General features: G+C 39.2%; 1 protein-coding gene across 3 annotated transcripts in view; it reads right to left on the bottom strand.

Annotated features, from left to right (window-relative positions):
* Positions 1-15,380, bottom strand: part of RNF130 (ring finger protein 130) — a 136,841-nt gene that overhangs the window by 94,935 nt on the left and 26,526 nt on the right. For all 3 annotated transcript variants that reach the window (XM_072840457.1, XM_072840456.1, XM_072840458.1), the window contains exon 2: positions 7,989-8,183. In XM_072840457.1, the coding sequence (XP_072696558.1) occupies positions 7,989-8,183 (195 nt within the window). The remainder of the gene's footprint in view (positions 1-7,988; positions 8,184-15,380) is intronic.

Here is a 15,380-nt window from a genome sequence, read left to right as displayed (position 1 = left end):
ACAGGTTAAATAAACTGCAACCACCTAGAGCAGTCTGGTTTAGCCAAAGACTTCATAACTCAAATATTTAACCTCTGTGTTTAGATCATGACTTGAGAGTTAATCTTTCCATCTTACACACACATGGGCATTTAACATGTCTCCACTCACTGTAAAGGGACTGTCTTCATTTTTACATTTTCTTGCTCACATTTTAAAATCATTCTATCCTTATATGGTCTTTAACATCCTACCCTGAATACTTAAAATGAGAACCAAAGTCACATAAGATCATCTCATGAGTACCTGCTCTAAGTCTCTCAAAGTAAGAATATTTAAGGGCATACAACTCAAAGCTTCCAGTTTAAGAATTTTTATGTTGCTTCTGAACCTTACACTCACGTTATACCTTTTCTAAAAGCAATCTCTACACCCAAAGAGGGGCTCAAACTCATTAGTCACACTCTCCATCGACTGACACAGTTGGGTGCCCCTGCATCACACTTTTGAACAACAGTGTAATGAAGTGTAATTTATATGCTGTAACATTCACTTTTTTTAAGTGTAAATTCAATGATTTTGTGCAACCACCACAAGTCACATTTCAGATGTTCCCATTACCCCCCAAAATACCCATGTGCCTGCCCACAGGTGATCTGCACACCCAGCCCCCAGCCTGCATATCCACTAATGTGCCTTGTGTCTCTAGGACATTCCACATAAAAGAAATCATGCCACATGCAGATGTTTCTAGCTGCCTCCTTTTACTTGGTGTAATACTCTAGAGGTTTATCCATGTTGTTGCAGCTATCAGTGGTTAATTCTATTTCATTGCTGAACTATAGTCCATTCTGTGGCTCTGTGGAATTGTTTCTCCAGTCACTGGCTGATGGACACTTGTTTCCACTATTGGGACTACTGTATATAATGCAATGAGTATTCATGTACAAGTTCTGTGGGGATGTTTCATTGTTTTCATTTCTCTTAGGTAGATTATCAAGAGCAGGGCTGGTGAGTCATATGGTAAATTTATGCTTCATTTAAAGAAAACCTGCCTCACCATTTTCCAAACTGCTTGTACTGTTTCACATTTCTACCAACAAAGAAGGAGGGTTTCAGTTTACCCACTCCCTCCACAAAACATGGTCATACCTGTTTACTGTAGTCATTCTACTGGCTGTGGAATAATCTCCTGCTGTTTTGATTGTTTTCTAATAATTGATGAAATATTAAATCATTAAATCCTCTGCCCATTGTAAAATTAGGTTGCTTGTCTTATTCCTGATTTATAAGAGTTCAGATCTATGAGCTGGACCTATTTTTCTGCCAGTTTGTGGATTTGTCTTCTCATTTTCTTCATGGTCTTTTCTGAACAAAGTATTTTACTTCCGAAGACTGACACTGTTGTCTTTTATAGATAGTGCTTTCGGAGTTAGAACTTTCCCAAATTACAAAGACCTTCTCCTACAGTTTCTTCTAGAAGTTTATGTAGTTTTACTTCTTACATTTTGTCTAAATATCTATTGTGAGGTCATTTTTATACATTGTAAGGTAAGGGTCTTACTTCTTTTCTTTTGTATCTGGAGAACAACTGTTCTAGTACCGCTTGTTGAAAAGACAATCTTTCCCCCACTGAAATGTCACAGCACTTTGCCAAAAATCAACTGAGTTTAAAAGGATTTATTTCTAGACTCTCTCTCTCTTTTTTTTTTTTTTAGATTTTATTTATTTATTCATGAGAGACATAGAGAGAGAGAAGCAGGATCCACACAGGGATCCCAACATGGGGCTCGATCTGGAGACCCCAGGATCACCTCCTAGGCTGAAGGCAGATGCTCAACCGCTGAGCCACCCAGGTGTTTTTAGACTCTCAATTCTGATCCATCAGTCTATGCACCATCCTTAACTTATGCCAATGCCACAATGCTCTGATTACTGAAGTTTTGCAATCAAGTAGCACGAAGTCTTTCAACATTGTTCTTTTTCAATATTATATGGGCTATCCGAGTTACTCTGAATTTTAGGATTACCTTATCAATTTCTACCAAACATCATATTTGGGAAGTTTTCAGCAGTTATTTCTTGAAATATTTTTTCTGCCACTTTCTGCCCTCTCCTCCGGGATGTGACAATGTCCCATGGGCCTTTGAACCTCTGTTCCTTTTCTCCCATCCAAGTACTAACCAGGCCTGGCCCTGCTTAGCTTCTGAGATCAGACAAGATCGGGCGCGTTCAGGGTGGTATGGCCGTAGACTCTGTTCCTTTTCTTTAGTTTTTTAAAATTTGTTCTTCAGAGTGGATAATTTCTATTGCTCTAGGTTCAAACTCATGGATTCTTTGTATTTTGAATCCACTGTCCAAGGCCTCAATATTTTTCATTTCCAATACCATACTTTTCAGTTCCATGATTTCCATGTGGCTCTTTTTGATAATTTTTATATCCTTTATTGAGAATCTCTATATGCTGGCTTGTTGGTGCCATTTACTGTTGTCATTATTTTCCTTCTTAATTCTTTAAATATCATTTCCTTTAGTTATTTAAACATGCATTAATTCCTTTGAGGTCTTTCTCTGCTAAATTCAGCATCTGGGAATACACAGAGGTAGCTTCTGCAGACTTTTTTTTTCTAAATAGGCTCCATGCCCAGTGTGGAGCCCAATAAGGAGCCCAAGCACATGGTTGTGAGATCAAGACCTGAGTGAATATCAAAAGTCGGATATTTAACCAACTGAGCCATACAGGTGCCCCTGCAGACTTTTTCTGAGTATGAGTCGCACTTTCATATTTCTTTGCATAGCTTCTCATCTTTTGTTGAAAACCAGACATTTCAGACAATAAAATGTCACAACTCTGCTGCATTCTGATCTTTTTTTCCCCTTAAGTTTTATTCTGTTGCCTCGTTTGCCTGTTTTGTTTAGTAGGATGGCCAGGTTAGACCTGTGAAATCTGCTTCTGATGTGGTGTGCAGCCACTGATATCTCTGCCCAGTTTCTTATTTTTTTAATATTCTTTCAAGACTAGCTGTGAGCCAGTTGCTGGACATGGGTGCTCCAACATTTCAAATCAGTAAGAGTTGTATCATCTGCTAACAGATCTGGATCTGGGTGTGGGGAGAGAACAGTGTTCAACGTTGTGGCCACTTCCAAACCTCCCTGGGTTGCTTCTGCAAGTCCCTTATCTCTCACCTACATGCACAGCCTCAGGGCCATCCAGGAGTGTAAACAGCTTCAGCTCAGTGGTTACCACGGAGCATGTGGTCTCTCAAACAAGAACATACTTGGCTGCAATATTGGGCTAGGAGAGACAGATACTAGCCCTTTCTCCACCTTCCTGCCCCCATGAAGTCACTTCCACAGACAACAATGTCGGGCACGGGTGTCACCCACCTTTCTGTCATGGCCAGGCAAGCCATCAGTCCTTGCCACCCACCCTGCCCTGGCAGAAACTCCATACAACAGAACTTGAATGTGGGAAGCAGCCCCTGGCCAAACCCCACAGTTTCCCATTGTTCTTACCCAAAGTCTGGCAGTTTTTCAAAACATAAATGAGCCTCAGATCGTTGTATGCCTCTGGTCTATTTCCAAACACTGAAGTGGTTGCTTTGTCAGTTTTGTCCACTTTTATAGTTGCTTTCTTTTGAGAAGAGAATTTGGTGATCTGCTTGGTCAGAGCCAGAAGTGCCACTCTTCTATTTACTTTTTAATCCTTCACAGAGTTTTACTATTGATTTTTACTTTGAAATATTTCAAAGCCCAAGAATTACAGAGAATATAATGAACATCTATGTACTCGACCTTGAGCTTAAGAAGAGACACATTACAGACCTGTCCAAACCTCATTTACTTCTCTCCGATCCTATTTAAATTCCCCTCTTCCTGCCCCCTGCTCAAATTCCCCTCTCCAGAAAGACCCATTATCCCCAAATTTGGTATTTGTTAATCTAATATATGCTTTTGTTATTATATATATATATATACACACACACACACACACACACATACATGCTTACATGGCAGCTACTGTTTTGCATTTTTAACTTCATTCAAATGCTATTTGTACATACTCTTCTACAACTTTTCTATGCTCATTATTATGTTATTGGGATTTATTCATGTAATTATGTGTGGCTTTATTATTGGGATTTATTCATGTAATTATGTGTGGCTTTAATTCACAGACAGTTAACTGCTGTATAAATATGCCACAATCACTCCCTTCTTCTGTGATGGACATCTGGGTACGTCCAGTAATTTGTTGTTACAATGCTCCCACGAATACCATTGTGTGTGTTTCCCGTGCACATGTGCAAGAATAACAAGGGTCTAGAGGATGACAGAGAGGGCCATAAATGCTGGTGTAAATACATGAAATCTCCCATTGATTCCCACATGGCTGGAGGCAGAAAGTAGATCTCATAAGACAGGCAAAGAGTGGCTGTCCTCTACAACAGGGATTCAAGACCTTCCACAGAATCTAGGTATAGAGTCACAAGAAGCCTTCCCAGACAGAAGGCAACTTTCTGATGTTCCTGAGCAAGTCAGTGGAAAATCCGGGACTAAAACCTAGGTTTCCTGTATTTACTTCCTCGTGTCTCAAAGCAAGAGCTGTGGACGAGTAAGGCTTATATCATCTGCTAACGGATCTGGGTGTAGGGAGAGAACAGTGTTCAATGTTGTGGCCACTTCCAATCCTGCCTGGGTTGCTTCTGCAAGTACTCTATCTCTGAGGCATTAGCATCACCTGGACATTTGTTAAAAATACAGAATCTCCGAGTGTACCCCAGATATGCTGACTAGAATCTGCATTTTAACAAAATGTCCAGGTGACCTGTATGCACGCTGAAGTCTGAAAAGTACTCTGGAGGATGTATACAGGCATGAAATTACTGGATCACAATGAATGAACTCTTTAACAAGATCCCATGATGCCAAATCTCTCTCCAAAGTATGTCTCAATTTAGTTTCCCAGAGTACATTGATTGTTTATGTGTCTAATGACAACATAAAGCCATTTCTCATAACTCTTACCTCTGCTTTCATTCTATTTGCCTCACCAAAGTTCCACTTCCTAACACTATCTCCTCAAACTCTAGCCTGAAATTTCCTTACTTGTGCGGTTCCACACTAAACTGTGAAAAGAGGGATACACAGTCAAATAAATTTGGGAAGCCACAGGTTAATCTGTGTAGAACAAGTTTTTATTTAATTTTTTAAAAATTTTATTTAAGATAGATTTATTTATTCATTCATTCATTCATTCATTCATGAGAGACACAGACAGAGAGAGAGGCAGAGACACAGAGGCAGAGGGAGAAGCAGGTTCCATGCAGGAAGCCTGATGTGGTATTCGATCCGGGGACTCCAGGATCATGCCGTGGGCCAAAGGCAGGCACTTAACCGCTGAGCCACCCAGGGATCCCCTAGAACAAGCTTTTAACTCTAAAAGACCTCAGTATGTCTACGAGGAGCCTCTAAAAGTGGACCATATCTTTCAAGCATTTTCCTAAACTTATTTTACCACTTATCTTTTTTCTGCCATGCGTCATCTATGAACATATCTGAATAATATTTCAAGGAACACAGATGGGAAATCTGCAATAATTTATAGAGGCTTCCCTCCTTTTTAAACAAAAACCATTAAAAAAAAAGACATCAATTTCCTCTCTTACAATCCCCAGATCTTCTCATATTTAAAAGACTCATTCTAGCTACTTCTTTGCAGTTTTATGTAAATATCACCAGTAGGAAAGAAAAATACATGTGCTCAAATGAATTTCTCTCTCTTCATTTTTTCTTCATGTCTTCAGTAAGAAGAAATCAGTATGGAATAATCAGGTCCAAAATTTCAAATAGTTTCTCTTCACACTACTACAACAGCTGAGGAGAACAAACTGGCACCTGCTCTGAGACCTAAAGTAGAAAAGCCATGGTCTCTAATCCAGTGTTCTCCCGTAGATGGCCTGTCCCTTAATCTCCTTTTGGTTTCCCTGAAGAAATTAAAAGCTATAGAACTTCAGGGATTTCTGGACAGTGAAAGTCACTCACTCCATTTTATTCTTTGTGTTTTCCTATAGTTTCAGTTTTTCTACACTGAGCATGTGTTACTTTTGGAATATAGTTTAGCTCTAAAATGCTTAATATGAAAGGAAGAAAACAAGTCACAGAACAATAAAACTTAAATCCACCTCATTATTCTACTAAAATAGACACAAAAGGTGACCCTCAATTAGGGTGTGGAGGCCTTTGCAATTTAGTGTCTAAAATGGATTATATCAAAATTATATGATTAAAATTCTTTAAATAAGTTATTAAATAATTTATATTTAAATAAGTCAAAATTATTAAAATTCTTCAAATTCATAAATAAAAAATTCTTTAAATAAGTAATTTGAAATCATTATGAATGCAGAACTTAACATTATCTAGGTTGCAACTTTAAGAAGTGAGAGACCATTAGCAAACCTGCTGGCCTGACCCCTGCTGTGCTTTCCTGGTCAACAAGATAGGAGAGCACCTACACCATGCACAGCTATGGGGAGGACTATGAAAATATGTATTAAAAAGTGCTACATCATATCAGTAGGGAAACATATCAAGACAACTTATTAGAATTCTAGGTAAAAATCCAGCAAACGGTGACAAACTCTCATTTATTGCTGGTGAATGTGCAAAATGGTTTGGCCACTGGGGAGGACAGTTTAGCAGTTTATAAAACAAAACATGCTTTTATCATACAACTCAGCCATCACGCTTTCCCGTATCTACCTAAAGGATCTGAAAACTTAAATCCACACAAAACCCTGCACACGAATGTTTACAGCAGCTTAATTCATAATTGCCAAAACCTGGAAGCAATCAAGATGTCCTTCAGTAAGTGAACAGGTACACTGTGGTATATCTAAAAAATGGAATATTATTCAGCACTCAAAAGAAATGTACTATCAAGCTACGAATAGACATGGAGGAAACCTAAATGTATGTTTACTAAGTGAAAGAAGCCAGTCTGCAAAGGCTGGACACTGTATGATTCCAACTACAGGACATTGGAAAAGGCAAAACTATGGAAATAGTGTAAATCAATTAATCAATCAGTGGTTAATGGTGAAAGGGATGAATAGACAGGATCTTTAGGGCAGTGAAAATACTCTGTGTGATACCATCATGGTGAGTACATGTCATATCTGTCCAAACCCACAGAATGTACAACAGTAGTACTGACCCCCAAATTAAACTATGGCCAGTGGGTGATTATAATAAGTCACTGCAGTTTCACCAACTGTAAGGAACTTACTGCTCTGGAGGGGGATGTGGGTAGTGAGTGAGGCTCTGCATGTGTGGGGCTGTATGGGAAATCTCTGTACTTTCCACACAGTTTTCCTGGGAACATAAAACTGCTCTAAAGAATAAAGTTTGTTAAAAAACAACCTCCCCTAAAAACCTCATAGTCCCGTGCCTGGCAAATATATATATATATATTTATATATATATAGTAAGTGCTCAATAAATTGCTACTATTGTTATTAAAGCAGTTAAATTAAAAATATCCTCAAATGCTCCCACGAGAAATGAAGAAATAGTTACTACTGAGCTGGCTTCAACATTTATCCTGATAAGATAAAAAGCAAAAGCAACCTCCTTGAAGAGATAATCCTTGAGCGTCCATGACATAACCTAGACAAATGATTTTAAATGAAACACATTATTTTTCAAAGTTATCAAGTGAAACGCAGAAATGCAAAATGACTAAAGATTTGGTCAAGGTCAGTCATTTATTAAGTACAAGTTTTACAGATGCTTATGGTCACTATTTAAGAAACAAATTCAACCAAAGGAAAAAGACATGCATCTCAATAAACAAATGGTAATATCAAAAATGAATATAAAAAACAAATATAATAGAATTATGTTGTAAATGATGTGGTTCAGTGGTGGCAAAATGCTTACCTAAAATGCACTAATTTCTAGAAGGAGAAACAAAATTTACAACCCCCCCCCCATGTTGTGTTTACCTGGATGAGTCATGGTGACGGGCTCCTCTTTGGATTTATTATTGTAGATGACTACGGCAACTGCATTGTGGAAAGCAGCCCGTGATATTTTCTCTTTAAACGTGCAATTTCCCCTCTGCAGCAAGGCAATCCACTGTTTGATATTAGGAGGGACAAAGAACCGTGTTTGAGGATCACAGCCCAGATGATCAGCAACTAAACAGAAAAGAAAAAAAAACTATTAATTTTTTTCTCAAATAAAGATAAATAAAATTAATCAAGTCTTTATGAAAGTGTTCAACTGTTCCCTGAATACTCTATGTATATCCAAAGCACTTCAAGGAGCTCACTGCCAACAGACCTATGAATATACCCAAGAAGGACAATACGGTGAAAATCAATCTGTATCTGTACAGGGAGAGAGGCTCCATTAAAATGTTACCTGTGATGCAAATTAAAGCTGTGAAAAAATCCTGTTTAATTTCACAGAATGTTAAAGGTAAAACAGATTGATACCTCTAACACCCAGGTGACTGATCTACCCCTGACTTCTGCTTCCTCCTTTGCATTCAACTTTTCTCCACACCCTTCCTCTACTTCCACCCTCCTTACCCCATCCTCACAGAAAGGCAGAAAGGGACTGATTTTGCTTGAGATTGTAAATGAGGCAGTCAAACTAACCTTTACTTCAGTTACCAAGTGGTTTGTTGAAACTCAAGCTTGTTTCAACAAATTTCCTAATAAGTGTCTAAGGAAATGAGAAAGGTAAGCTTTGGTTTGTATTGGAAGTTCAAATAGTTAAAATAACATGAGATTAGAAACTGAAATAGATTATTCCTTTAATTTACCTTTATTGGTAAAAAAAAATACAATTCCATATTAAGATATATGTATTAACTTTACTATATGCACCTGTCTGAAAAGATACATGAAGACCCTAGGACACTCCCTTTAGGACACTAATTATTACATGGCCACTATATGGATTTGGGGGGAGAATCTGTTTCAGATACCCGTAAGTACACCGTAACAGTACACTGTTAAGGCAGGCTCTGCAATTTCTGAGTCTACACATATGATCATCATAGCTCTGCCACCCTCTGCAAATCTTAAGAAGCCACCCCAGGCTACTCTTCCCCTCCCTGTCCTCACGATTCCAGCTGGTTAAAGTGAAAGGGAAGGGTGGTCCAGAAGAAGGAAAGAAGTCACAGAGGTGAAGCCCAAAGGCCACCATATGCAGTGCCAGAGGACAGCAGGCCCTAGGCTCTGCACCAGTGTGAGTAGAGGGGCGGGGGAGGTGATGGAGAGGACAAAAGGGTAACACTAAAAGCAAATAAACAATAAAAATACTAAATCAGTGTTAATCAATAATAAACTGTACCAAAAGATGGGAAATATATACTTTCCACACCCCAGAAGCATACTACTTAGCAAAAGAAATGAAGTGTTTATGCTACAATGTAAAGATGCCAACTAAATTCAGAGAAAGGTACATCTATCCTTCCCACTTACGTGGTCTCTTCCCCCAAATTCTCTTCTTATTGTGGTGAAGGACTGTAACAAGAGCGTATTTGCTACCCGGGGCCTCCTAACACACACTGAGACATAAATGCTTTCACAACATCATGATTATATTGTTGACAACTATCACCATTTTCCTTAAACAATTTCTGCACTCCGAAACTTTAGTCCTTTCTCAATCAAATTAAATGGATGGAAAAAAGCCTTTATTACAATTTTAGTAGTCAACTATTTATTGAAAGATACATTCAAGGCATTGTGAAACTCTAAAATCCTGAAACTGTTTACTTGCAGTGCTATCTGTTTCCCAGATAATTATACTGCTTTGAAATATAAGCGTTTAGGTAATGTGTTGTGATAACCTGTCTTGGAAAAACTTCCAATATTGTATATACAGAGCAATCAAAGAGTTGGTTTTAAGTGTTTCACTTGTTATTTTTCAAAACACACTGCTACACAAAACCTGGAAGAAAATGCAGAAACAAGAATACCTAAGAAAACTTATCTTCAGCACAATACTCATTTTTCTGTCACTTGCTCTGTGTGGTCTATGATTTCACACATATCACACTGCAGTAAGGAGGAAACAAGACAGTCATGGAATTAGCAAGACTGGGGTCCACATTCTAGATGAACTATGCACTAGCTGAGCAACTGCCTGGGTTCAATGCTCAACTTCAATTTTTACTTACAAAGATTGAGTTAAAAAAAATTCTTATTTCATAAGAGTCATGTATATGAAAAAGGCTCTAATTATTCCTCCACTCTTCAGCACTTAAAAAAATTAATTCCCATAAATAATAGTGAAAGGGAAAATAAGGGAAGGGAGAAGAAATGTGTGGGAAATATCATAAAGGGAGACAGAACGTAAAGACTGCTAACTCTGGGAAACGAACTAGGGGTGGTAGAAGGGGAGGAGGGCGGGGGGTGGGAGTGAATGGGTGACGGGCACTGGGTGTTATTCTGTATGTTAGTAAATTGAACACCAATAAAAAAAAAAAAAAATTAATTCCCTTGGGATGCCTGGGTGGTTCAGTCAGTTAAGTGTCTGCCTTTGGCTCAAGTCCTGATCTCTTAGCAGGCAGCCTGCTTTTCCCTCTCCCTCTGCCCCTTGCCCTATAATTAATATATAAATAAATAAATAATCTTTTAAAAATTCCTTTAGTTTTATGGGTGTCAGTCTATCTGGTCCTAGTGTTCCAGTTTGGTGCCGTGAGGATTTTCTGCACCAAAGTGTGTGAAATCCACCCACAGCATACAGCACATGTCTGCCCCACATCCCCAGTTCCTAAGAGCTACTACTCTGGTCTCATTCTCTCTCCCTACTGCACAGTGTCACTGTCCACTTAGAAGGCCAGCAGTTCAGTAACAGTCATAATTTCCAAGACTGAAAAAAACACAGGAAAGGATGCAACCACACAGGCAAATCTATCAAAAATACTGAAGGAGAGCTTTAAAATTCTCTTAAGGAATCCCCACCAAGAACAGATTCTTCCAACTGTACGATCCAAACAAATTCCAACAGACTGAGCAAAAGAATGTCTTTGTTCCCAAAATTCACCCAAATCATCATCCATAAAATGTCTCTGAAAACATTTATATCAGTAAGAATATGCAATAATAAGAATAAGATATTCACGTTCCTGTTCAAGGAAGGAATGTTCATTATTTAGAAAAAGAAAAGAGGTTTTCATAGCCACTTAATGTTGCAGCATGTTTATTTTATTATCTATTTATTCCTTCCTGTAATTAATAACAATGCGTTTAGAAGCTATTAAAATTTATCAATAGCAATTTTGCTCAAACTCAAAATCATTTTACTTCCCCCCCCCTTTTTTTTTTTAACCTGCCATATCTAGAGGAGGACTACACCTCTGACTTCTTTGCATTTATTAGTTATAGTGTCAGGAAAAACTTTTTGGAAGTTATCATGAAAATGTGAAATTACAGATATAGAATATTGTACTACAGGATCTTAAAATTTTGTGAATTATATCTTCGATAAACCTGAAAAAAATGTATTGCAGACTGAACTTCAATTTTTTTCTGTGTGTACTATCCTGTTGAATCCAGAAACAGTAATGAGAATTTTATTTATTCCTTGAGAAGACCCAAAAGATTACCAACAAGAATTATAGAATCCTCACCTCAACGAACACAGAAGGTCAGCAACAACCAAAACCCTGGTCTTGAATCTTAAGGAATCTCTAAATGTACTGAGAAGGCAAGCCTGGCACAGAAATGAAATCTCAGCAATACTGGTTGGTAGTATAAAGTACCAACATGAAAGGTGCTTAGAAATCTAGGAAAAGGAAAAGAACATGATGGTAGAGGTCTAATGGGTGCTGGAACCCCAATGGAATGCTGGAAAACTGCAAGGCAAAGAGGAGGGGATGCAGAAGTGACTCACACAAGAACACAGAATAAAGACGAAGCCCTTCTTTGAACTCTCATGAAAATCAAGTAAGATTTTCATAACTGAAGCTACAACACTATACAAATTTAGGATAATCAAGTTCTGAAAAGATGATCCCATCTGCAACAAACAGGAATAATATTCTGGTGCAGAGTGTGTAAATATTTAAAGGGTTCTGTGAGGGAAGAGGTAAATAAATAAATAAAATCTCTTCTCCCCAAGCAGCCCGAAACTCCACATTGGTTCACTTGACTTAGACCTTGTCCCATCTAGTACATAGCAGTCACCACATTCGTGTGGGTCAGGTCTCCTCCCACGTCTGAGAACCACCCATCTGCTGCAGAGGGAGCTGGGACATGGGGTGGAAGGTGCAAAGCACAGCTCCCCAGTGCACCTCACGCCTTCAGAACCTGCGTGGTCTGTCTCCTCTGTCTGAGATGCCAATTGCTTCCTTGCTGATCACCTCCTAAACCTCAGGATTCTAAAATCTCTCCTCCAGGACGCCCTCCCTGACCTCCTGAGGCCAAGCTGGGTGCTTTGTGTTTCCATGGCATTCTGAGATGACACCCACTTTAGCATTTATCATAATGTACTAGCCACTGGCTGCTTATTCCAAGTCTCTTCTACTCGATTATGAGACTTAGCATCTCCTCCAGTATGTGTGGCACACAGTAGGCACTTAACCTCCTAGGTAAAGGAAGAAATGGAAGAATGACACAGAGAGACTGAGCCAGAACTGACACAAAGAAAAGGGTCTGTGCTACAGACCACAGTTTCATGTGGGAGCATTCGGAGGTTCTACTGGCTACGTCCAACAAAAAAAGTAAAAATAAAAATAAGCCTGACTAGTTACCCTAGATCTAGATGTTTTTTTCATGGTCAGGTATGTTCTGTTTATTTGCTTTCTATTTACACATTAGATTATCATCTCTTTGATCTTGAGATTTCCTGCTTCTTATCCTGACTTTCCCTATTTTTCCTCTGTTAAATTCCAACTTTATGATTCAAAGGACAAAATATAATTCTTTGTGTTTCTCGTTTCTTAACTTTTAATGTTCAGCTCCTGGATTTAAATATCTAGCTTTCATTCCTTCATCCACTTTCACGGATAACTTATTTGCTTACGATTTCTAATACTTTCACTTAAATCTAGCACCTTTTTATGACTTGTCTTCAGTGTTTAATGTTGTTGAAATGTTTTGCTCTCCTTTTGTCTTAATTTCTCCTTATTTGTAAGTTCGATTTTTCTCTTAACCTTGTATCTACTTTGTTCTGAGCCCCTCCTCCCACCCCTTCCCAACTTCTGTTAATGTTTATTCTTTTCTGGATTTGTTGCTATAATGGCCAGGAAAAATGATCTGGACCTTGGCCTTTCTTGATTTTTCAGGAACCTTCTATTAATGATCATTCCCTCTTTGTCTTTTTCCTTTCAATTTAACCTGCAGGTCCCTTACATCTTAAAAACAAAGAAGGACAAAAGATCTCTCAAAAGGCTTGCATTTGCAGCCACTGTTGTCAAAAGCTGCCTGTTCCTGCTGTCCCACCTCCTTTATGTCCACTCATTCCTCATCACACGTTTTAATCTTCACATCTAGCCACTCCAGAAAAGTGCTCTGGCTAAAAAGCACCAATAACCTCAGCATTGCTAAGCCCTGGGACACTGTGTCCTCCTCCAAACCTGACTCTCAGTAATATCTAAGCTGAGCACTCTCCTCTCTTGGCTCTCAATGCTCTCATCCTCCTGGCGTTCCTCCTCCCTTCCTCCTCCTCCTCCTCCACAGCCCTCCTTCCTTGTCTTCTTTTCTGACTCCCCTCCCTACACCTGAACCTTCAGGACCACTTGGATGTAGGTCTAGGACTCTCCAGGACTAGCATGTCCCTCTATACTGATGGTACCTTTTTCTTACTGCAATGAGGACGTTTACTAACATCTTGTGCCAATCAGCTCTTCTTTCCCGAGAAACTACTTTTCACTTTTTACTTACATAAACCCATAGTTTCCAGTATATACAACTAAATCAGGTTAACAGCATGCTAAGAATCAGGAGAGGAATATGGAAAAGTATACACAAGGAAGGGATCCATTCTATCCCCTTCCAAGCAGAAACTGGTCTTACCCTTGACAAGCCGGCAGGCATTCCTGAATGTTTCCACTGGTTCATATGGAGGGAGGAAGCATGGTGGACAGACTGTCACCCTGATTTATTTCCAGGTTACTCTTCCCCCCTTTCCAGGCAGGACCATAGGGTCACTCTGAGGTCTGAAGTAGATTCTGTTAGTTACCCCCCCAAAACATAAACAAAACATAAACAAAAACAGAAACCTTTTTAATTTGGGCATCTACCTACCCTGCATATGCTTTCAGTGACAACTGTATGAGTGCCAGCTCCAGGGGGAGGGAGGTAGACATACAGTCTAAGAAGAGCCACAGGGAAGTGAAGAACTTAAACTACATTTGAGAAGAGGCCTTTCCTCTATTTCCCACAGGGAAGTGAATAAGGAAACATGGGGCTATAGTTGCTGCTGGCAGCCATTCTGTGATAAAGAGGAAACAATCTTAGGATGAAGTTAAAGCTAGGATGGCAAACGGAGAGAACAAAAGGAACAAGACCCCTAGTAACTCTGCTAAGTTTTGAATTCCTGAACCCTGAAAGTGGCCCTAGCTTTGAGCTTCCAGTTCTGACACAGAGCACTGTTAAGCAATATAAGTAGGGATTTGTGACTTGGAGCATTCAAGCTTCTTGTGCGAGTCAAGCAGCAATGGTTGAGATCTTGAGATCAGGGTTTTACTCCTGCTGAGGCGCTTTCTTAGTCCACCAGGATCCAAGCATGTCTACTCAAGCCCACCAAGAAGGCGGCCAAATCTAAGGAGAAAGCTTCCTTGGGGAAAGTCCTTTGACACAGGGAGACAGCCACGCATCCACTGACACAGAATGTCAATCCTTTGCCTCCTTCCCTCACTCAAGGGACATGGTAGCTATCTGGGAGAGGAGAGTTGCAGAAAGACTAACATCTAGAGCAAGGACTCTTGAGATGGGGCAGAACCCAAAAGGTTGGTGAAATATGAATGAGGGAAAACCATCTTTATTTTCACCACATTAAATGAAATCTACCGTTTTCTTAATCTCTGAAGGTAAACAACAAAACACCTGAATCTGTAACTAACAACAATTACATTAGTTACTGCAGATATGGCAAAAACATGAAAACATACTGGAGATTCACTTCATAGACCCAACACTGGTAATCAAAATGACTGGACCCACTGCTAGATCTTGTTACTTAGCATGATTAGGAAGCACAATTATTTTAAATACTGATACTGAGTATTTCAGGAGACTTGGTTTGCTTTAATCTTATTTACTTCTACATGTACTACTACTCTAAAAGCAGCCTAAGCGTTTCCCTTCCACCAGACTGCCAAAGGAGGCTCAACCACCAGGTCTGTGAATGTGTATTACTCACAGGGTATACTT

The sequence above is a fragment of the Canis lupus genome, chromosome 10, assembly GCF_048164855.1.
Source record: "Canis lupus baileyi chromosome 10, mCanLup2.hap1, whole genome shotgun sequence".
NCBI classification, from domain to species: Eukaryota; Metazoa; Chordata; class Mammalia; order Carnivora; family Canidae; genus Canis; species Canis lupus.
Note: the sequence above shows the minus strand (reverse complement) of the source record. Positions and strands in the feature narration are given on the sequence as shown.